The 24,661-nt window shown below is 38.1% G+C and overlaps 1 protein-coding gene across 1 annotated transcript in view; it reads right to left on the bottom strand.

Annotated features, from left to right (window-relative positions):
• Window positions 1-584: 584 nt before the first annotated feature.
• Window positions 585-24,661, bottom strand: part of Hyal5 (hyaluronoglucosaminidase 5) — a 71,630-nt gene continuing 47,553 nt past the window's right edge. The window contains exons 4-5 of the mRNA XM_017592781.3: window positions 15,353-15,435; window positions 585-1,176 (exon numbers count right to left, since the gene is read on the bottom strand). Coding sequence (XP_017448270.1) covers window positions 1,074-1,176; window positions 15,353-15,435 — 186 coding nt within the window. The 3' untranslated portion in view covers window positions 585-1,073. The remainder of the gene's footprint in view (window positions 1,177-15,352; window positions 15,436-24,661) is intronic.

The following is a 24,661-nucleotide window of genomic DNA, read 5'->3' as shown; positions in this document are numbered from 1 at the left end:
AAAGGATAAACAATAGGTGTGTGTGTGTGTGTGTGTGTGTGTGTGTGTGTGTGTGTGTGTATGTGTGTGTGTTCTTGTGATTGGGTTATTCATTTCTAAAATAACAAATTATTTCTTAGTGCTTACTTTCATCTTTTTTGTTTGCCAATATCTACTTTACAATTAGCATTATTTATATTCCTGTCTTTTGGGAAAAATGTGGAAAACATCCTTCTCAATGAACTCTTTTTTACTATAGATGTTAAAATCATAAATACACCAGGGAGCTTCAGATGAGAGCCCTGGTTGGTGGCTGTAGACGTCAGATACCAGCAAAAGAACAGTCGTCAATGCAGGCTCCTCTGTCCCAGGAGTTTTCAAGCAGGAATAAGCTTCAAAACCAAGAGAACAATGTTTTTATATTAATTTATTGGTTGCTTTATTTTTACCTGAAGCTATCGTCCAATCTTCAGATTTAGCAGACAGTGGGATGGCTAAACCCCAGGTAATCCTAATACGCAGCACAGCTTGGAGACCACTTTTCCCTGAGACACTTAGGGAAACCCAACAATACCTAAGAGTGTCAGACGGAGGGGAATCAGCATTGTAACACAGGCTTTATTAAAGGAAAGTTACATATGTGTTAGAAATTTTCCTTAATGGTTTACCTTTCATAATGAAAGCCATTAAGAGCCAGCTGCCCAGCCACTTGATTGACAGCTAAACTCTCCCTCATTATACCTAGTTTCCCTGAGCAGGGTGTTGTCAACATAGCGGCCACTTCTTCAGTGACTGGCTGGTCAGTCATCATGGCAGCCTGGGTGCTTTCACTTCATAGGGATCCCAAGGAAGCTCCACTCTAGCTGGGCCGGCACGGCAACCACTGCTGTGGAAGAAGCTGTGACTTTTAGGACTTCTTTCTGCTGTTGTGGCTCATTCAGACAGCATTCACCAGCTCCAGGAGACCTCACTTCAGATATAATGGATATGCAAGCCTTGGAAATCTGTGCAGGACTGGTTCTACAGTTACTAGAGATGGACCTACCTACCTTAAAGCTGTTATTTTGTGGTTCTAGAGGGGTAGAGCTCATCTCCTAATGATTTAATGTAAAGTGTGATTCACAAAAGGAAGGCTTTGCACACTGCGCGTTCAATCTCCCAAAGCTGGTACAGTAGGCCTTCTTCTTGTGCATGTCCCTGACAAAACAAATAAAGAAAAAATACAAACAAGCAAAACTCTCCCAAATTGTCTTTTAAATACCTACTAGGGATCTATATCAAAGATATAATAGGGTAAGCAGGCTACCCAGTGACCAGAGAAACCCCAAACGTTCCAGCCCCATGCACCTTATAATAACAGACTGCAGGAAAGTGAGTCTTCAGGCAGGAACAGGGACCATAGGCTCTTGAACCACTTAGCATCTATAAGCCACCTGAAAAGTTACAGAGAGCAGCCTGGCATAGAGACTAAAGACTGTAATGATTGCAGAAATGATAGCAAGGGGAGTGGTGGCTAGGAACTGAGACTATAAAGGAAAAACAACTGAGAAAATCCAGGACACATGAAAGGTAAGACTGATAGAGAACTCTGGCATGCAAGGTTAAGAGCTGAGTTTCTACCAAAGCTTGGAAGTGTGATATTAGCTGATTGATGAAATATCATTAGCACTCGAGTTCTAGAGACTCAAACTTGAGCACCTAGAATCATAGGTCTTTGCCTTCGAAAGCCTAGAATCCTAAGTCCCTGCTTCTCAAAGCCTAATGTTATAGGAATAGAAGGCTCAGCCCCATGGACCAAGCCCAAGCAAACTGCTCCTTGTCTACTATGATTTCCATACAAATAGGGGGAGAAATCTTAAGACACGGCCACAACCATTCAGGAACATAACTATGCCCCCCCTGAAAATGATAAACCATTTAGAAAGACAAATGATGACTATACTTCATAGATTTGAAGAAACTTCTTTTAATATTGGAATGTTTGTAGATGAGTTTTTGTGGTTCAGTTGAGAACATTTATTGCTGGTGTCCTTTATAATGTTTAAAATGACAGTGCCTCTTAAATTGATGGCCTATTAGATTTGGGGAAATATAGTTGCTGCAAGTTCTAAATCTCTTTCATTGTTCTTTATAGTCGCAAGCTTATCTTTCATGTTTAAGACAATGGCAGCTCATAAATGCTTTGGTCACATGGAAGAATCGACTGAGAACGGGTAAATGGAGCTACTCCCTACCCAGGTGGAAGAGAAAACCACGCCTTCTCTTTATATCACAAGAAAGAGCAGTAGTGATTAGGAAGCTATGATAATAAAAAGAAAGAACGAAAGCGAATTCTGTGTGCAGTCTACGCTTAATGTGGTCCCAGAGCTATTTCCATGACATAATTTGAAAATTCCTCTAAATGAATTAGAGGGGATGCAAGCTCTGGTTCCCATACAACAGCTTTTACTTTTCTGCCTTAGGGGAAAGCTTTCTAGAACGAGTTAAAGCCAAAGATGAACGGAGTAAACCTAAGTCAAGTGTTGACCCAAGTGTGCACATGGAAGCAGCACATAGAGTGAAATGTTTCCCAGTCACCTCAGGACAAAACCTGCATACTGCTCATGCGCTCCAGTCAACTGTATAAAAGGGAAAGTGAGACTCACAGGGCAGTGTAGGGCAGAGCAGGGAGAGGCAGCGTCAAGGCTGCAATACCAGTGCCCTTTAACATTCACGCTCAGTGCACGGCCTGATGGCCACATCTGTAAGCGATACCTTTAGCTCTAGAAAGTCAATGCTTTTAAAGTCTTTATTTTATTTCAGTATTCTAAAAAACTAAATTACCTTCCTGTCCCATTTCATATCTCCATTTCAGTGACAAGTCTGGGTTTTTAATCTTCTTTTTATAGAGGTCTTGGTTCGGTTTTTTTCAGCTAAAGTATATTTGACCTTGGGAAAGAAGTTTGATCTAAAGCATTTCCCGTTCACTCCTTGACAGTTATTCAGAGATAAAAGCAAAACAAAATCCAATTTAAGTTGCTTTCTCAAGAACCATGGCACAAACCCAAAAGGATGATCAAATCTGGTGGTGATCTTGGTTTAATAGCCATTAAAAGGGATCTAAATAAATAACTCTGTATCAGCCCAAGAAAAACAGAGAAACCTGTGATCATAGAATGTGATATAATTACTATAAACAAAACTTGTTTATGTGACAGAAAAACACCTCTTCCTCAGCTTTTTTCCTAAGTGTGATATCACTCTAAATAGGAAAAGTAAAATAATAAAACTATGTTATCATTTATAAGAATATAATGGTTTCATCTATGTGAAAGTTGTTAAGAGGCAGGGGAGAACTCATTAACCAAGTTATACTGGAATTGAGGATTTGGGGGCTAAGGCAAGAGTGACTATGTTCAACTCTCAGCACCAAAAGGGAGACAAAAATGAAAAAAAGAAGAAATTACAGACATCTGTTCATCACAAGACTGTTAAAAGAGAAGGACAAGCTGTCAGACTCAGGGAAAATTCTTGATGGACACTTCAATTGGACTAACACAGCTACAGGTATTCTTCAACCTGTTCTCTGCTCTGTGTGCTATACATGTCTCTAGATGAACTAGGGATGGCTTGTTATACAAACCAGTGCACACATGTTAGAATATTATCCAATACTTAAAATGAACCAGCTATTACCAAAACAATGAGAATATGTGAATGAAACCTTACAAAAATAATACTAGAGAGAAGGCAGGGACAAAGCAGTATTCACATGATCTGCACATGTGTGTAAAGCAGGAACAGAAGTAAATAATAATAGTTAATAAGAATGGGAATGTGAAATAAATATCAACATTTTTTAGCTATGCTCTGTGTGTGTGCTTGTGTGTGTGTTTTTGTGTGTGCTTGTGTGTGTGTGTGTGTGTGTGTGTGTGTGTGTGTGTGTATGACTGTGAAAGTGAGCATTAGTGACCTCATGCTATAGTCTGTGTATGAGGCCTGACTACAACTTTCAGGATTCAGTTCTCTCTTTGCACCTGTGGACTTAGATTCTTCCAGACTTTTGCCATGATACGTACTTCAGACTACCTGGCCTTAAAGTTTCCTGGTGATCATCCTGGCAGTGCCTCACACCTCAAAGTGGGAATGCTGAGGTTACAGATGCATACCACATCATCTCACTAGCTTATTGAGTTCTATGTCCCAAACTCAGGTCCCAAGGCTTGCAAAACGAACGTGTGTAGTGGCTGAATGATCTTTCCAACACCAATAATTTAAAATTTAAACTGTACAAGAATGACCTATGCATTTGTATGTATTTGTGTTATGCTAGTAATATAAATACAAAAACAATATAACACATGTAACACTAATTATCCTCAGCTAATAGTAATTCCATCTTGAGATGATCTAGAAGACTCAATGATTTTAGATAAGTTGATAACGCAACATAACTATACACATCTCTGGCTCAGGGCCCCTTGTTAACAAAATAATCTTTCTCCAGAAAAATGATCTTTTACTTTTAAGTAATGGATAATTATATCCAGTGGCCTTTAAGTAGCCTTAAATTTTATTATCTTCTCTTGATTTTTTTCATGATATAAAAAGTAGACATTTATTCAAAGTTTCTTAAGAAAAAAAGAGGAAAGTCTGATATGCAACACAACAAAAAAACCGTGCCACTGTGTGATGTCTTGATTCCTTTTTTTCCCCTTAGCCAAACTTTGGAAACCTCCACTTTACTCACTTCCACCCTTACCCCTCTCCTGCCTTGCCTCTTTCTGTCTGCACTCACTTTATTTTTGTAAAGCTATGTTCAGTCTCTTGTAATGTTAATTTTTGTGTCACTTTCAATGTTGGAATGTAGGTGAGAGGGAGAGGAGAGCACAAGGGAAGTCCAAAGATTCGAGGAAGGAGTAACTAAGGGCTTCCCTTTGCTCTACACAATACTGGTTTGACCGTTGTTGGCCATCAAGTATTGGTATTATAATCACTACTTTATATTTGTTTGTTTGTTTGTGAGTCTTACTACACTGTTTTGGCAAGCACACTAGATAGCCTAGGTTGGTTTCTAACTCATGGATATCTTCCTACTTCAGCATCCTGAGTGCTGGCTTTACAAGAATGTGTTACTGTATCTGGATAACCTTTATGCTGAGTCATAAAGATGCTGTACTCTTCAGTTCTACAATCTAAGAATATTTTCAAATTCTTTCTAGAAAAAAAAAGTTCATTTTTATGGTTCTTTGCAGGTAGGCCAAAGGTAAGCTATACTTAAATTTGACAGCATGATTTAGAGTCTTTGTCAAGTGGTCCTCAGTGTTTAGCTGCTTCTTGATTGAATATTGCTCCCCAGTACTTTCAGAAGCCTCTCCCAGGCCTCCCTCTATGATCATGTATGTGCTACACTAAGACTTCCCTCCGCCTCTTCCTTGAACTGCTTCATACAATGCCAAAAGCCTGCCATTAATGTCACATTTCAGACATCAGGTAAGAGTGGGTTCTGCAAGCGAAAAGTCGGTCCCTGGAAGCTGCAGTCTTGGTGAATTGACAGAGTAGGGAGCAGAGTCCTCTGTCTCTGGGCAGTGTGCATCTCATTCCAGCCTGCAAGGGACACAGCAGCAGCATCTTTATAAGAAGTTTCTAATGATCCTGAAGAGGTCCATCCTCCCTGATTGCAAACTTGGCATTGACCAGGTTGACTTATGAAGCCAGACAGATTGGACCTGGTGGAACCACAGCTTGTGACCCATGGAGCTGAGCTGGGACTGGTTCTAGCTGGTCACTTCAGTACACTGGAGTCATTCAGTGCTGGCCTTCCTGCTGGGCAGCTGCAGTCTATGCCTGGACTGCTTTACTTCTTCCCTTTCAATATGAGGAAAGGACGCAATAGTAGTTGCCTAGTGCTGGGGCTGAGTAGTGAGGTAAAATGGACGTCTGTTGGTCAGAGTATAAAGTTTCACTCATGAAACAGTCATTTTGGTAAACTAAGCAACTGGCACATTGATGTTGGTTTTTCCTTGTTTCCTAATATGAAAACTTTTTGGAGAAATTATATCACCTATATTCCTAAAAAGGAAAAATTTAGTAGCTCAGCTCTTTAACACGCTGTGGAACTTTTTAACATCTCAGTTTCCTAGGGCATAGCTACTTGAGTACTCATGTCCCTTCCAAATGCCTGTTCTGTGATCCTGACATTGAGGTGTTCTTACTAAGCTTTCAGGCAGGTGATAAGTTAGGTCTTAAAGGCAGAACTTTCATGGATAGAATTAGTGGATTTAAAATGGAGGTCCCTAGACTTATTTCTTCTGGATGCTTCCATGAGCAGAAAGAGAACCCAGAGTTTGATTCTATTGTCACCTTGACCTTTCACTTTCTGACCTCTAGGAATATAAGAAACAAATCTTTGCTATTTAAAAGGCACCAATTTTACCATAATTTTATACAATAGCCCAAAATAGAGTAGTCAATACTACCATGTCCTATTTGAGTTTGCAGAAACATAAAAGAAAGAGAACATAAGGCCTTCAGAAAAAATTATAAAATCCAACAAAGAATACAGTCTTTTTTTTTAAATGAATCCTTTATATAAAATGTGTTTTAGGGTTAGTACCTCAAAAAACATCTGCATCACCCTTTAAACTGCAATATAAAGAAAAATGTAATGGCTGGTAAAAAATGGGGAAATGCCATCATTTCCAACAACATGAAAGATATGGTCATTATGATAAGTGCAGTAAATCCAACCGTAAAGACTAGGTCTCTACGATCTCACTTATGTAGGAAAATTCCTACAGTCAACTTCATAAGAGCAAAGTACACAATGGTAGCCCCAGTGCTGGGGCTGAGTAGTGAGATAAAATGGAAGAAGGTTGACCAAAGAGTATAAAGTTTCAATCATGAACTGAGTCATTTCTGTAATCTAAGGACAATAAAGTGACTATGGCTAATACTATATTGTATCATATACTTGAAATTTGCTAAACTGCTACAATTTAAATTAAGTTTTATTAATAAAAATTGGCATATATGTGAGGTGATGAGTATGTCAGTGAGCTTGAGGACAATTATTTTATAATATATAATACATCAAAACACAAAATTACTTAAGTATGTATATATAAATTATATTATATATAATGTTTATAAAGTGAATTCATTATATATAATATATAATTACAAATCTAGGAAATAGAAGAGGGATAGACTGGTGAGAAAAGCGGTAAACTTGGAAATGATAGAAGTCACTTAATCATCCAGTCCAGAAATAATAGCAATTCACACTAAGGTCAGGATCAGCAGAGGAGGCATAGAATAGTCATATGCTGAGTAAATTTGGAAACAAAGCCTCCAGGATATCTTCCTAGACTGGATGTGCAATTTCTGGGAAGTATGAACCAAAGCTGGGCTTGGTGGAGTATACCTATAATACCAGTTATTTCTTAAGCCACAAAGTAAATTCAAGGCTATCTGGGTAACTTAGTGGAATGTCAAGTCCTCCCATGTGGAAGGGATAGCATGACACAGTTCCTGCTCCTGGAAGGGAGCTAGCAGGGCATGGTTTATAAAGTGAATTCATTATATGTAGTATATAATTACAAAGCTAGGAAATAGGAGAGGGATAGACTGGTGAGAAAAGGGGTAAACTTGGAAATGATAGGAGCTACTTAATCATCCAGTCCAAAGATGATAGCAATTCACACTGTAGCAGAGGTGACATAGACTATAATGGAGATGTTATTCTGATGGTTACTCTGGGCATGGGCCTTGTTTGTATAATAATGTACATATTTTGATGTTCCTCTCTCAGGGGAATGCTCTCCCTGTTAAGGTTAATGACTCCATGATAATTGGAAACAGCATGAGCCCAAGAGGCCAGAATGTGTTCCTCAGCAAAATGTGATCTTCAGGGCAGCTCTTAAGGCTATGTGAAAGAACTCTGAAAATAGGAGTTCAAGAATGTATAATTTCGCAACTATGCAAAATATAATGATATAATATGAATTATATGAGGGGCTTCACAGACATAAAACAACAAGGGCAACTGCACTAATGAGCCAGTTTGTCAGAAAAAAAATATTATGGAAGAAGATAAAGAAATTTAGGGAGTGTTGATTGCAGGGCAAGATCCCACCCAGCTAAACTTATTGTTTATGCTTACAAAGGCAGGCAGATATCTGAATTCATTTGATATGATTTTTTGTTTAAAAATTGTACTTGCTGTTTTCTTCTAAGAATCAAGAGTCTAAGGTCATAAAATGCTGATTCAGAGGATAATAAAAAGGGAATCTGGGATAATGATTAAATTAATATGTAAATAAAAGACAGGGCTTTGGTCTGCAAGAGCTGATCTATGTACACAGCTGGCTGGAAAGCCAGCTCAAGCAGAACACAGAGCTGTCAGCTTGTACCCACGATTGACTTGAAGTCATTCTTTCACCCCTCCCAAGCACCCCTTCCTCAGGAACCCCTCTCCAAGGCAGGGCTGGTTATTGGCAGTGGAACCCTGCCTCAAAATGAAAAGTAATAGTGTGATTCTGGAACTATCCTCAGGGTTCAGTGTTTGAACAAGAACAAAGACTTGTTCCTACCAATCCTCAGTACCAACAAAGAAGGAGTTAGAGGAGGAGGGGAGGAAGGAGGGTGAGGAGGAGAAGGAGGAGGAAAAGAAAAATGGAGGAAGAGGAAGAAGAGAAGGATAAGGAGTAAAAGAAGAGAAGAGGAAGGAGGGAGGATTTAGAGCTACTAAGCATATTTTTCATAACCAATTGTATGGAGGAAACAAGGAAGGGATGAAGAGAGAATAAGACTAGGAAACCAAACCAAAAAGGAGCTTAATTTGTCGTGCAGTTTATCATTTCCTTATGGAAAGGGACCAACTCATAAGCTATCAAGTCAAAACCATCTCACAGAGGAGCAGCTATCCAGATGGACTTTCTTTTTCTTTAAATGCAATGATAATTTGTTCATATGTTACTCCCTAAATAACATAGTATAATAGCTTTGTCTTTTTTTCTTTTAATGCTTTGTATGAGTGTTCTACCTGCATGCACACTTGTATGCAAGACAAAACAGGGCATCAGATCACATTATAAATGGTTGTGAGCCACCATGTGGTTCTGGGAAATGAACTCAAGACCTCTGGAAAAGCAGCCAGTGCTTTTGACCACTGAGCCATCTCTCCAGTCCCCTAGATAGACTTTCATACTGCTATTTTCTGACAGGTTAGAATGTGCCTTAAGAGCTTTGTCAACACAGAAGACATCTATCCCATTTAAGTGTAGAAGATGACAGTTGACTGCAATACCTTCTGAGAACAGAGGCCTAAGGAAAATGAGTAATCTTGACCTCGCATTGGCTTCCACATCTACAGACTGTATTCTATATGTATCTCCCATTCTAAGGCACCCAGTGTTGATCTAGGAGAAGGAGAAAGCTAGACTGAGAAGGCATTTATTGATAAAAATAGAGGAAATGTTTAAAGATTATAAAGTAAAAGTGGTACAAACAAGAAAGTTAGGAATTTCCTATCATGATAACCCTGATAATAAAATATTACCTAGTAGTTAACAATTATCCTAAAGTATTTCTTCTGGTCAAGACATTACGGTAAATTACATTATGTTTTATCTCATGTAAATGATGTCAGACTTCTCATTTTTTATGGATGAAGTAGGTTGAAATGGTTAACACTTACCCAATCCTCACAGCACTCAGTGTGCCATCTAAATTTCAAATTCGCATGGCCTTATAGCCTGCATCCCTAACCCACACGGGAGAACAAATTTTAAAACTAGGCAGTAAAATTGTGGTTTTCAATCTATTCTCAGCGTTATTTGTATGTCTTAATTTTCTGAACTTATGAAGTTATCATAAATACCTTTAAATAAATTTCATCACTGTGGAGATGGGGAACAGGGAAGTATACGTGATGGATACTATCTGGCTGCTTCTTCTTGGGCAAACAGCACCCCGAACAGAAAGAGCTTGATGCCTTATCTAAAGAAGTGACCCTTTCTCATTCTTCAACATATTTTCACACTTATTCATTATCTCCGTTTGTCCTCAAGTTAATCCCATTTATTGGATAAGGCATTATAAAATATGTTGTAATATGTTATCCATAAATTATATGGATAGAGTCAGCACAGTGATTGTATCCCTAGGACTAAAATTTCTATCTTTTCCTCCTATATGGAGATTATGTCATAATTAATATATAACAAAATAGATACATCTGAAATGTACAAGTCAGTGAGTTCTGTTAAGTATTTTCACCAATCACTACCATCAAAAATGAAACAGTTTCAGGAGTCAGTTATTTTACTGTACACAACAATTTTTGCACTACCTGCTACAAGAGTTATACCTTCTAGATTTTTGCCTTAATTAGATCATCCTTTACTTTTTTGCCTTCTGTGTGCCTACCTCTGAGCACTGTGACTCTCTGATACTTATCCATGTTGTTACATGCTGCTGGGGTGGCTCACTGTCTCTATTACAACGTAGTCATTCATCAGTTAATGCACACCGAGGTCGTTTAGTTTGAGGGTATTATGAATAGAGCTATTATAAACATTCACAAGACTTTCTAAGGATACATATTTTGCAAGTTTTCTATTTTTTAGTAAATACCTACAATTAGAATACCTCGGTGTCTGTTTATAAGAAAATGTCATGTGTCTTTCTAAAGTAGAGGCTGCATCAAATTCTTTGGGAGATGAATTTTTCTACACCTTGACTAATATTGGAGGCTCTATCCATCATAGTGAACATGCAGTGGTAGCACACTGTGCTTTAGAATTCCAGTTCATTATTTCCACTTAGCCATCAAGAACATGGTGCACAGAAAAGATTAGGAGTATTGGAACTTATTTTCAAAAATTCTAAACAAGTTATTTAAGGTCTCTATCCCTGAGGTTCATCATTCTTAAATTGTGGTTAACAACAGTTCAAGAGTAGAACAATTTTGAATGTGTGTTAAATATATAAAAGGACAATGTCTGAGAATTTGTAAATGGTTAATGCCAGTTTGCTATTTCTGTTGTGGTAATTTTAGTTCTAAGGAATGTAAAACACCTACTTTTAGGTCACATTGTACATTTAAAGCTGTCAGAGCTGCTGCGCAGGTTGTGAAGCATTGAAGAAAGACAATGCGAAGGATATACAGAGGCCATGTTAGTTTCTTCCATTCTCAGATGCCCCAATAGCAGGACACAAAGGTTTTGGTTAAAATGATTTCTATAAACGTAAGGAGGAAAATCATTTAAGGATCCATAAATCTTACAATACCAGGATTCAAGCTAGAGAGAAAAGAAATAAGAATAAAGAAAAATATTACAAACTTCAGAGTACACTTTCCCAAGAGGGAAGGGGGGGGGTGTCAAGCTGGTGAGTGTAGGCGGAAATGTTAGAAAAAAACGAGATTCAGCCAAAGAGGTTTTATGGATGGCCCTAGGAATAATGAAGAGCTAAATGGGTAGAAGGCAGGGCAGAAAGGCTTAGAAAAACAGTGTCTAGGAAAACTATGAAAAAGAACGCAAAGATGCTGGAAAATTAAATCAGGATTGATAAAAGTCTATGCTCAAAGCTTTGTAGACTGAAAATAGAATCTTTCCAAAACATGCCAGTGTTGCTAAACAATTTTTTTTACAGCTCAAAAGTTTGAATTTAATTAAACTTTGGATGATGAGCCAAACAAGTCAAATATACAGGCATCAAGAACATTTTTAATTTTTTAATATTGTGAGAGCATAGCTACATTCTATAATACACAAGCCTTCCTCAAAATGCCTCATAATACTTTCTCTGATCTTAACATTTTACATAATGATAACATATATCATAATTGAAGTATAAGCTTTGCATAGCATATTTAGTTAATGTATAAAATGTATATGGATCTTTATAATATCTCTTCCACTCGTATCCCTTTCTGTGTTGAGACTCAGGTTAGGGTCTCACATTGCATTTTGTCTTCATATTCTATAAGCCGATTTCAGGTTATTACTGTCTTTGTTTCATTGCCTTAACTTGAGGAACTGGGAAGTTTTGCTTAAGATGTCCGTCTTTGAGCGCTTGACCTTGGTACTTATGTGTAGATTAAATATAAATGTTCAGGAAAGATTTTATAGAGGTGGTATGTACTTGTAAGAGCATCAGGTCACCAATTTCACTTGTCATTATTCAAGGTATTAATGACATCTGACTAAAACAGAACCTACCAGGATTCTCCAATTGTCAAGTAAAAATTTATCCATTCTTATGAATAAATGCTTTGTGAGATCTCATTTGAGGCTATATAAATACACCACCTATACTTAAAATTGACATCTTAATTACATAAATGTGCAATTGTTTATGGATATTTTTTAAAATTCCATCAAACCCCCAAGAGAGTCAGGAAACATTTTTTTGTAGTAGATAAAGTCTTTTGAAAAGAGGCAGGAAGAGGATCCAAGGCTTTGGCAGATACACCATGGTAGTTAAACATTGTAGTCTGCAGGACTTTGGACCTCATATCCACTCATGCATGTTGATTCCTAGCCTAATTATACCTCCTCCTCTGCTCTTCCTAGCTCTGCTTCTGACTTTCTTATTCCACAGCCTTAGCTCATGACTTCTATGTCCAGCCTCAGTAGCTCTAGACTCCTTGTACTGCCACTTGGGCATCCAATGTCTGCTCTTTCTCTTCATCCTATAGCCACACCTCATTCTACTGGCCTTCTCCAGGGAAAAGCACAAAGTGTATTTAGCTCCTTTGTTTCCTATGCAAAACACCATCTGAGGGCTCTTTCTTGTCCTCTTGTTCTCACTTTCCATTGAGTGGATAAGCTTAACTGTGTCTTTATTCTCTGGTACTGTGTCTCTGTGTCACTCAGCAAGTCAAATAAATGTGTTCCCTATTCCTAGTGGCAGACAAAAAGCATCCCACATCACAGAGGGTTTGTGACACTTACAAAGTATTTTGAGAACTTGACTGATTTACAAAAACACCAAGTTCTTGACAGCATGGCTGTGTGTTTTTGGTAAACGTGGCAGCTCTAACTAGCTACACAGCTGAGCTTCGGAAGCATGTTTCCCAAAGTAATGGATGGAGTGGAAACTGCAGCATGGGGAGCCTCGCTTCACAGGGTCTTCAAAGAAGTTGTGTAGATCAGTCACTTTGCATGGCCTCTAGGAAATAGTGGCAAATACTGACTGTCTTTGGGTGTAGATATACCATGTCCCCCATCCGCCCTCCTCGTTTACGTGTTTTCATACATGAAATCAGTGATGAATACACAGTAGACAGTACTAAGACTTGCTGTGATCAAGAGTGTGAACTTGGAAAGAGGTTTCAGTCAAATTTATCTCTTGTTATTTGGCTGAATGAAATAATTCATTCCCATTCATATATTTCTATATGCCTTTAAAGAAACAAAGTACCTTTAAATTTATCTATACTGGAAATGTGGGTGAGAGATAGCAAGAAAAGCCACTAATCGTACTCAGAATGCCCATCTCTGTGATTTTCAGCTTATTTAATAAAATACGATATACTTCTGGAAGTCGTGTGCATGGATACAATGTGTTTTAATCATATTCAACCCTACTCCTCCTCCTAACTTCTAGGTCCACTACCTACATTTACTCCCTGTGGTGATTAGAAAGAAAATGGCCCCCATAACCTCTTAGGAGGTAGCAGAATTAGGAGGTTTGGCCTTATTGGAATTGATGTGGCCTTGTTGGAGGAAGTGTGTCTCAGTTCATTTCCTGCTGCCTGCTGATCCAAATGTAGATCTCTCAGCCCCTTCTCCACTACCATGTCTGCCAGTGTGCAGCTATGTTTCCCACAATGGTATTAATCGATTAAACCTCTGAAACTGTAAGCCAGTTTCAATTACATGTTTCCTTTCTAAGAGCTGCTGGGGTCATGGTGTCTCTTCACAACAATAGAAACCCTAAAACACTGTTCCACTTTCCAATTTCATGTCTTTTGTTTATTTTAAACAAGCCACTGACTGTATACCCAAGTCTGTGGTTGACCTAATAGAGGCTACAAACAGACTTATGCCCCTAAAAGCTATCGACCATAATTAGCTCCTCAACTAGGGTTGGGTTCAATATCCATAAGAGTTAGTTGATTGGCTTAATCTTGTTCATGTCTTGTGCAAGCAACCACAATTGCTATGAGTTCATAGCACATGTCACAATTGCTGACAGCTCATTACAGTTGCCACATAATGTCAGAAAACATGGTTTCATTATAATCCTACCAGGCTACTGGCTTTTAAAATCCTGATAGCCCTATGACTGAGATGTCCACTGAACCTTGAAAAGATGCAATGAGATTCTATTTGTAGGTAAATACCCACAGATATTTATTCTCTATACTTTGACTAGTTACCAGTATTTTAGTCACTGCTGTTCACTACACAAAGAAGCTTCCATAGGAGGTTTGAAATCAGCATAACTACTCTTAACAGAGAAAAGACTCTATCCAACTGTGGCAGGCTGCATGAAACACTGGTTTAGATTTGGAATCATAATGGAGTATTGTGTCCTTGCAAGGGTGTGGATGACCACACTACCACCTCAAGAGTGGTGGATGGGCAGGAAATTCATGTTGGTAAACCTAAGAGCCTGAATGGTGGCTTCTTGTTTCATTTTATTTGTCGCCACGTTGACTCATAGAATGAACCTTAAAAAATTAACCTTCTATGACCTTGCGATAGATGGATAAGATAAATTTGCAGGAAGCGATGTAAAGAAAGATCAATTTAACCACATTAGAGTCAGTCATTTCCAGCAGAAAGGGCTGAACTGTTGATTACACCTGATAAAATACCTCTGGTGGAATGAAAAAGAGCACAGCACATTTTTAGATCACAGCGAGCACGTTGCCTTCGTTCTATGGGCACCTCAAAAATTCAGTTTCATGTTCTGTCACTTCCCTACTTCGTCTGCTGAACATACAAACAAGACACAGTGGAATGCAAGGAGCCTTTGCCTAACTCACTTTCACAACATTCATTCATTTTTATCGTATTTCAGGACAACGTTTTCCTTCTGCCTGACAATAGCTCAAATAGGCCTCCAATTCTAAATGAGCAAGGCCCTACGGCCCTGGGCGAGAAAGCCGGCATCTTTCAATGAAGACACAGTGAGGACAACTTGACCCTGCACACAGCCCTAGGTATAGGCATCAAGAGGTTCCTATAAGGAGCAGCTTATAGATACGAGCCAATCAGAGTGAGTTGGCCTTTTTAGGAGGGAACACGTGAATGCTCTGGCCAAGAAGAAACTTGAGCACAGAACTTACTGGTCACACTTGGATAGCCAGTCACCAGGGGAATTTTAAAACAGATCATAGGGCTGGCAAATGTATTTCAGTTGATGGAGTACTTACCTCAGTGCATAAAACTCTGAGTCTGATCCCCTAAAGCAAACATCGGATGCAGTGCTGTGTGACTGTGATCCAACGCTTGGAAGCTATCAGAAAATCAAGGCAAGAGAAACAAAATTTCAAGGTCACCCACCCTCAGCTGCATAGTGAGTTGCAGGCAAAACTGAGATATCTGAAATCCTGTCTCAAAAATAATAAATAAATAAAGCTAAGAAAGCATAGGAGAAATAAATATGATTTAATTCCTGGCTAATTAGTATTGTCTGTTATATTGACTAAGCCACTTACTGTACTCCAGCCTCAGTATTCTCATTATGAGAACAGTCACAGCTTCTTCTTCTTCCCACATCCTGAGGATGAAATGGGATGGGATGGTGAAATAAAAAAATAGAGCATTTAGAGTGAATAGAATCTCCCTAGAGTTCTTCTGCTCCCTTCTCTGTTAGTATTGTTATGACTGTTTACCTTGAATAAAACAGAGAGAACTATATCTAGTTTTGTAGAGACTTTCACATAATTTCCTGTGGCATTCTGGACAACACAAGACAACAGGGCCAGCCTAAAATCCAACTATTCTTCCCTCATCCAAAAGTAGGTCATTAAGGTTAAAAGAAAGGAAAAAGAAAATAAAATTATCTGCAGTTCCATTCTCTCACATACACTGTGCAAAATTCTCAGACAGAAAACATTTTCAAGAAATAATAATGGTACACTGGACTATGATATGGTCATTACCATATGTACTGAAATGAGCAATTATATATATATATATATATATATATATATATATATATGAACAGAAAGTATGTGTTCTAAAAAATTATTAACAATACAGTTCAAATTGTGGTAAATCTACATACACACATTTGCATGCATAATCCTAGACATTTACATGCTATAAAACTAACCAAAACTAATACTGGTAGAGTTCAGGAAGGTATAGTGATTTGAATAAGAAATGTTCCCTGTAAGCTCAGGTATTTATACGCTTGGTTTCCAGTTGGTATCACCATTTAGGACAGTGTATTAAAATGTAGCATTGCTGGAAGACATATGGCTGTGGAGGCAGGCCCTGAGAGTATATAGCTTTACCCTACTTCCAACACTGTCTAGATTGTGCCTGTGATTGTGAATGTAAGCTCTCAGCTTCCTATTCCAGCTATTGTGTATTCCTGCTGTCATGCCCCCTGACATGACAAACTTTTAATCCATTCTTTCTGCAAATTGTCTTCATCATGACATTATAGAAAAGCAATAGCAAATAAATAATACCAAAGGAAATTTGGATTTGACTTTTCATTGTATAGCAACAAGTAACATTTTGTTTACAATGCTAGAAAATATTTCAGAATCATATAATATAAAGCATTGTGCAAGGATCTCAATTTTTAAAAAATAGAACTCAAGAATGCATAATTAAAATTTCATTGATTTTGCAACTCTATATTAATACAAATATTTTTAAAGTTACAAATAAAATTCTAAGTTCTGTAATCAAAATATGTCCCCTTTTCCTAAGGGAAAGTTAAATGATCAAAAGAGTTAACTTTAGTATTTTACTTTCTTTAACTGTACTGTAATCTACAAGTACTTAAAAGACAATATATAGGTCATATCTCATACTGTATTATCACTCTGTTCCTTCATTTTGTTTCTGAAAAGAATTAAGAATGGAGAAATGGCTCTAAAGTTAAGAACTGCTTTCTTGAGGTCCTAAGTTCTGTTTCCAGCACCCACATGGGACAACTCACAACTTTCTGTGAACTTCAGTTCAAAAACAACCAACTCTCTCTTCTAATCTCTGGTGGCCAGCAACCTCAGACAAATCACACACACAAACACACACACACACACACACACACACACAGAGAGAGAGAGAGAGAGAGAGAGACACACACACACACACACACACACACACAAACCAAGTGACATATGAAGGCAGACCTATAAAAATGACACCAGACTTCTCATCAGGGATTATGAAAGTCAAAAGATCCTGGGCAGATGTCATATAGATTCTAAAAGAACACAAATGCCAGTCCAAGTTACTATATCCAGCAAAACTTTCAGTTAACATAAATGGAGAAACCAAGCTATTCCATGACAAAACCAAATTTACACAATATCTTTCTATAAATCCAGCCCTACAACAGATAATAGATGGAAAACTCCAACATAAGGAGAGAAACTACACCGTACAGAAAGCAAGAATATAATTTCCTTGCAATGAAACCAAAAGAGAGTCAAACAAACATAATTCTGCCTCTAGCAATGATAATAACAGGAAGTGACAATCACTATTTTATAATATCTCTCAAAAACAACGGACTCGATTCCCCAATAAAAAGACATAGACTAACAGACTGGATACATAAAGAGGAACCAGCATTTTGCTGCATACAGAAAACACACCTCAGAGACAAAGACAGACACTACCTCAGAGTATATGGCTGGAAAACAACTTTCCAAGCAAAGGGCCCAAAGAAACAACCTGGAGTTGCCATTCTAATATCAAATAAAATTGATTTTCAACCAAGAGTCATTAAAAAAGATAAGAAGAATACTTCTTATTCATCAAAGGAAAAAAATGCATCCAAGATGAACTCTCAATCCTAAATATCTATGCTCCAAATGCAAGAGCACCTACATTAATAAAAGAAACCTTACTAAAACTCAAAGCACATATTGCACCTCACACAATAATAGTAGGGGATGTCAACACCCCACTCTCATCACTGGATAGATCATGGAAACAGAAATTAAACAGAGATGTAGAGAAACAAACAGAAGTTATGAACCAAATGGATTTAACAGATATTTATAGAACATTCCATCCTAAAACAAAAATATATACCTGCTTCTCAACACCTCATGGAACCTTCTCCAAAATTGACCGTATAATGGGTCACAAAACATGCCTCAACAGATACAGGGAGTTAGAAATAATCCACTGCACCCTATCAGATCACCACACACTAAGACTGGTCTTCAATAACAACAATAATGACAGAAAGCCCACATATACATGGAAATTGGACAATGCTCTACTCAATGACAACTTGGTCAAGGAAGAAATAAAGGAAGAAATTAAAGACTTCTTAGAATTTAATGAAAATGAAAGTAGAACATTCCCAAACTTATGGGACACAATGAAAGTGGTACTAAGAGTAAAACTCACAGCTCTGAGTTCCTGCAAAAAGAAACAGAAGAGAGCATATGTCAGCAGCTTGACAGCACACATAAAAGCTCTACAACAAAGAGAAATAAATAACCTCAAGAGGAGTAGAAGGCAGGAAATAATCAAACTCATAGCTGAAATCAAACAAGTAGAAATGAAAACGACTATACAAAGAATCAACAAAACCAGGAGCTGGTTCTTTGAGAAAATCAACAAGATAGATAAACCCTTAGCCAGACTAACCAAAGGTCACAGAGAATGTATCTAAATTAACAAAATCAGAAATGAAAAGGGAGACATAACAACACAATCTGAAGAAATTTAAAAAATCATCAGATCCTACTACAAACACCTATATTCAACAAAACTGGAAAATCTGCAGGAAATGGACAATTTCCTAGACAGAGACCAGGTACCAAAGTTAAAACAGGAACAAATAAACCATCTAAACAACCCCATAACGCCTAAAGAAATAGAAGCAGTTATTAAAAGTCTCCCAACCAAAAACAGCCCAGGTTCAGATGGGTTCAATGCAGAATTCTATTAGGCCTTCATAGAAGACCTCATACCAATAGTGTCCAAACTATTCCACAAAATAGAAACAGATGGAGCACTACCAAATTCCTTCTATGATGCCACAATTACTCTTAGACCTAAACCACACAAAGACCCAAAGAAGAAAGAGAACTTCAGACCAATTTCATTCAGACCAATGAATATTGACGCAAAAATACTCAATAAAATTCTTGCAAACCGAACCCAAGAACACATCAAAATGATCATCCATCATGATCAAGTAGGCTTCATACTACGCATGCAGGGATGGTTTAATATATGAAAATCCATCAATGTAATCCACTATATAAACAAACTCAAAGATAAAGATCACATGGTCATTTCATTAGATGCTGAGAAAGCATTTGACAAAATTCAACATCCCTTCATGATAAAAGTCCTGGAAAGATCAGGAATACAAGGCCCATTCCTAAACATAGTAAAAGCAATATACAGCAAACCAGTAGCTAACATCAAACTAAATGGGTAGAAACTTAAAGCAATCCCACTAAAATCAGGGACTAGACAAGGCTGCCCACTCTCTCCCTACTTATTCTATATAGTACTCAAAGTCCTAGCCAGAGCAATCAGACAGCAAAAGGAGATCAAAGGGATACAAACTGGAAGGGAAGGAATCAAAATATCACTATTTGCAAATGATATGATAGTGTACTTAAGCGACCCCAAAAGTTCCACCAGAGAATACTAAACCTGATAAACACCTTCAGCAAAGTAGCTGGGTATAAAATTAACTCAAACAAATCAATAGCCTTCCTCTACTCAAAGGATAAACATGCTGAGAAAGAAATTAAGGAAATGACACCCTTCACAATAATTCCAAATAATATAAAATATCTTGGTGTGAATTTAACCAAGCAGGTGAAAGATGTGTATGACAAGAGTTTCAAGTCTCTGAAGAAGGAAATTGAGGAAGATCTTAGAAAATGGAAAGATTTTCCATGCTCATGGATTGGCAGGATTAATATAGTAAAGATGGTCATTTTGCCAAAAAAAACAATCTATAGATTCAATGCAATCCCCTTCAAAATTCCTACTCAATTCTTTATAAGGATAGAAAGAGCAATTTGCAAATTCATTTGGAATAAAAAAAAAAACGGGATAGCAAAAACTATACTCAACAATAAAAGAACTTCTGGGAGAATCATGATCCCTGACTTCAAGCAGTATTACAGAGCAATAGTCATAAAAACTCTATGTATGCTATTGGTACAGAGACAGGCAGATAGATCAGTGGCACAGAATTGAAGACCCAGAAATGAACCCACACACCTATGGTCACTTGATCTTTAACAAAGGAGCTAAAACCATCCAATGGAAGAAAGATAGCATTTTCAAAAAATGGTGCTGGTTCAACTTGGGGTCAGCATGTAGAAGAATGCAAATCGATCCATTCTTATCACCATGTACAAAGCTCAAGTCCAAGTGGATCAAGGACCTCCACATCAAACCAGATACACTCAAACTAATAGAAGAAAAAGTGCAGTCCCCAGCTCTGAAAAAAAGAAGAAAAAGTGGGGAAGAGTCTCAAACACATGGGCACTGGGGAAATTTTCCTGAACAAAACACCAATGGCTCAATGCTCTAAGATCAAGAATTGACATATGGGACCTCAAAACTGCAAAGCTTTTGTAAAGCAAAGGACAAAACGGCATTAGGACAAAACTGCAAGCAACAGATTGGGAAAAGATCTTTACCAATCCTATGTCTGATAGAAGGCTAATATCCAAAATACACAAAGAACTCATGAAGTTAGACTGCAGGGAGACAAATAATTCTATTTAAAAAATGGGTACAAAGATAAACAAAACATTCTCAGCTGAGGATTATTTTTTCAGTTTTTTTTAATTTATTTAATACTTAATAATAATTCTTTGGTTTCCAGGCAGCCATCCCCATCCCCCTCCCCTTCCTTATGGGTGTTCCCCTCCCAACCCTCCCCCCATTGCCGCCCTCCCCCCAACAGTCTAGTTCACTGGGGGTTCAGTCTTAGCAGGACCCAGGGCTTCCCCTTCCACTGGTGCTCTTACTAGGCTATTCATTGCTACCTATGAGGTCAGAGTCCAGGGTCAGTCCATGCATAGTCTTTAGGTAGTGGCTTAGTCCCTGGAAGCTCTGGTTGCAGCTGAGGGTTATTGAATGGCCAAAAAGCACCTAAAGAAATGTTCATCCTTAGTTATCAGGGAAATGCAAATCAAAACAACCCTGAGATTCCACCTCACACCAGTCAGGATGGCTAAGATCAAAAACTCAGGTAACAGCAGATGCTGGCGAGGATGTGGAGAAAAAGGAACACTCCTCCATTGTTGGTGGGATGGCAAGCTGGTACAACCACTCTGGAAATCAGTCTGGAGGTTCCTCAGAAAATTGGACATTCCACTACCTAAGGACCCAGCTATACCTCTCTTGGGCATATATCCAAAGGATGCTCCAACGAACAACAAACACACATGCTCCACTATGTTCATAGCAGCCTTATTTATAATAGCCAGAAGCTGGAAAGAACCCAGATGCCCTTCAATAGAGGAATGGATTTAAAAAATGTGGTACAGCTACACAATGGAGTACTACTCAGCTATCAAAAACAATGACTTCATGAAATTCATAGGCAAATGGAACAAACTAGAAAATATCATCCTGAGTGAGGTTACACAATCACAGAAAAACATACTTGGTATGCACTCACTGATAAGTGGATATTAACCTAAAACCTCGAATTATCCAAGTTTCAATCCACAGACTACAGGAAGCTCAAGAACAAGATGACCAAAATGTGGATGCTCCCACTCCTTCTTAGAAGGGGGAAAAATATCCATAGGAGGTGATATGGAAGCAAAGTTTAGAGCAGCAACTCAAGGAATGGCCATTCAGAGCCTGTCCCACATGTGGCCCATATATATATTCTCCAAAACAAGGTAAGATTGATGAAACTAGAATATGCATGCTGAAAGGGACCGAATATAAATCTCTCCTGAGAGACACATCCAGAGCATGTCTAATACAGAGGTCAATGCTAGCAGCAAACTACCGAACTGAGAATAGGACCCCCTTGGGGGGAATCAGAGGAAGTATTGAAAGAGGTGAAGGAGCTTGCAATCCCATAAAAGCAACAATGACAACCAACCAGAGCTTCTAGAGACTAAACCACTACCGAAATATTATACATGGACTGACCCAGGGCTCCAACTGCGTATGTAGCAGAGAATAGTCATGTTGGGGCACCAGGTCCTGCCAAGGTTGAACCCCCAGTGTAGGGGAATATTGGGGGGGCAATACGGGAGTTGTATAGGGAGAATACCTATATGGGAAAGGGGGAGGGGAGAAATGGGGGCTTACGGACAGGAAACCAGGAAGGGGAAATGCGTTTGAAATGTAAGTAAAGAAATATATCTAATTAAATACATAATAAATAAATAAATAAATAAATAAATAAATAAATAAATAAATAAATAAATAAATAAAAGGCAGAACAAAACTATCTATAGGAGGGGATATAGAGACAAAGTTTGGCGCAGAGATGGAAGGAAAGGCCATTGAGAGCCTGCCCCATGTGGGTATACAGCTGTTATATATACAGTCACCAAAACTAGGTAAGATTGATGAAGTTAAGAAGTTCAGGCTGACAGGAGCCTGATATAGCTGTCTCCTGAGAGACACAGCCAGAGCATGTCAAATACAGAGGTGAATGCTAGCAGCAAATCATTCTTGGAAGGTCCAAGAATCCTTTAGTTGTTCAGTCCATGAGGCTGGATGTCTCATCTGGTCTTTAGTATATTTCTCTCATTCAAATCAATGGAAAACTATCACAACCTAATTTAGGTAGGATAGCAAAGGGTAGAGGCTCTTCAGGAATCATGGTATGGGTCACTCTTGCAGGAAAAATGGCCCATACCATGAACTTCCATGAACTAAGAACAGGATCCTCGTTGGAGGAATTAGAGAAAGGATTGGAGGAGCTGAAGGGGCTTCCAATCCCATAAGAACAACAATGCCAACCAACCAGAACTTCCAGAGACTAAACTACTACCCAAAGAGTGTACATAGACAGACTCACAGCTCCAGCTGCATATTTAGCAGAGGATGGCCTTGTTGGGCATCAATGGAAGGAGAAGCCCTTGGTCCTGCCAAAGCTGGACAGCCTCCCCATTGTAGGGGCATGTCAGGGGATGGGAAGAGTGGGTAGTTGGGGAGGGGAACACCCTTATAGAAGAAGGGGAGGCAGATGGGATAGGGGGCTTATGTCAGGGAAACTGGGAAAGGTAATAACACTAGAAATGTAAATAAAAAACAATTTAAGAAAAGAAGGGAGTTGAAAAGGAAAAAAGGGGATATAGCAATATCTTAGAAATTAGACAAATTGAGATGGGTTTTTAAGTTTACTCTTAAACCATTTTATAGCCATAATCTTACATTTGTAGAAATCTTTATATTTTGCTGCAAAATTGAAGTTATATTTTCTTATATTGGTACAGAATTTATATATTAATAAAGGTTTAACGTTTTTAAATAAAAAGCTCACAGGGATAGCCATACATTTGGGTTTTAGTTAATTCTAGATGCGGTCAAGTCCAGATGCTATTCCAAGTAGGAATAGCCATTACAATTTCACCTCTTGTCAACTTGACATGCGTATCTTCTTATGTCTTGCTTAATTTTCAAATGAAAACAATAGGCAGGTCATAATTATGCCAAAAGTATTATAACTATCCCACATACAAACATATTATATGTCTAACCAGGTCATACCTATGCCTAACATGCTATAACTATCCCTCATTCAACAAGAAATATATTATATATTTTAGAATAGAGGGCAATGTTCCTTGAGGGATATTATCTTAGTATCTCAAACAAATATTATAACACATACTCTCTTTATTGAAGTTATATTACAGATAACAAAATTAAGGAAAGAAAACACAAATATCTATACAAATACATCCTGACAGCATGAGAGAAACACATGAATTATAATGTTTATTTCTGCAACTGCTCACATGGCCTTAGCTATTTATAACTACCTTTCTCTACTATGCATTCTGTGTTTCCACCTCCTTCAATAAGCACCTCTGAAAGTCTTGGTTCTTTTCCTGGAAGAGTGACCCATACCATGATTCCTGAAGGGCCTCTGCCCTTTGCTATCCTACCTAAATTAGATTGTGATAGTTTTCCATTGATTTGAATGAGAGAAATATACTAAAGACCAGATGAGACATCCAGCCTCATGGACTGAACAACTACAGTATTCTTGGACCTTCCATTGGTAGATAGGTATTATGGGTTAGCTGAACCAGTCTGTAAATCATCCTTATTAACCCCCTTTCCTTCTGTGTATCGATTCACTCCATAAGCTGTGTTACTATAGAGAATCCTGGCTAATACAGAATTTTTTTAACCAGACATGGTTCTAAAGCAACAGAAATATAAGGATGGAATTTTTGAGTGGCTGCAATAGGCTTTTCAATTTGCCAACACAGTAACTGAAACCTCTAGACATACTAAAGCCCCTCCTTGAGTCTCAGAAAACACTGAAAGCCAGTGGTGAAAACTATTTTCAAACT

Source organism: Rattus norvegicus, chromosome 4, assembly GCF_036323735.1.
Source record: "Rattus norvegicus strain BN/NHsdMcwi chromosome 4, GRCr8, whole genome shotgun sequence".
NCBI lineage: Eukaryota > Metazoa > Chordata > Mammalia > Rodentia > Muridae > Rattus > Rattus norvegicus.
Note: the sequence above shows the minus strand (reverse complement) of the source record. Positions and strands in the feature narration are given on the sequence as shown.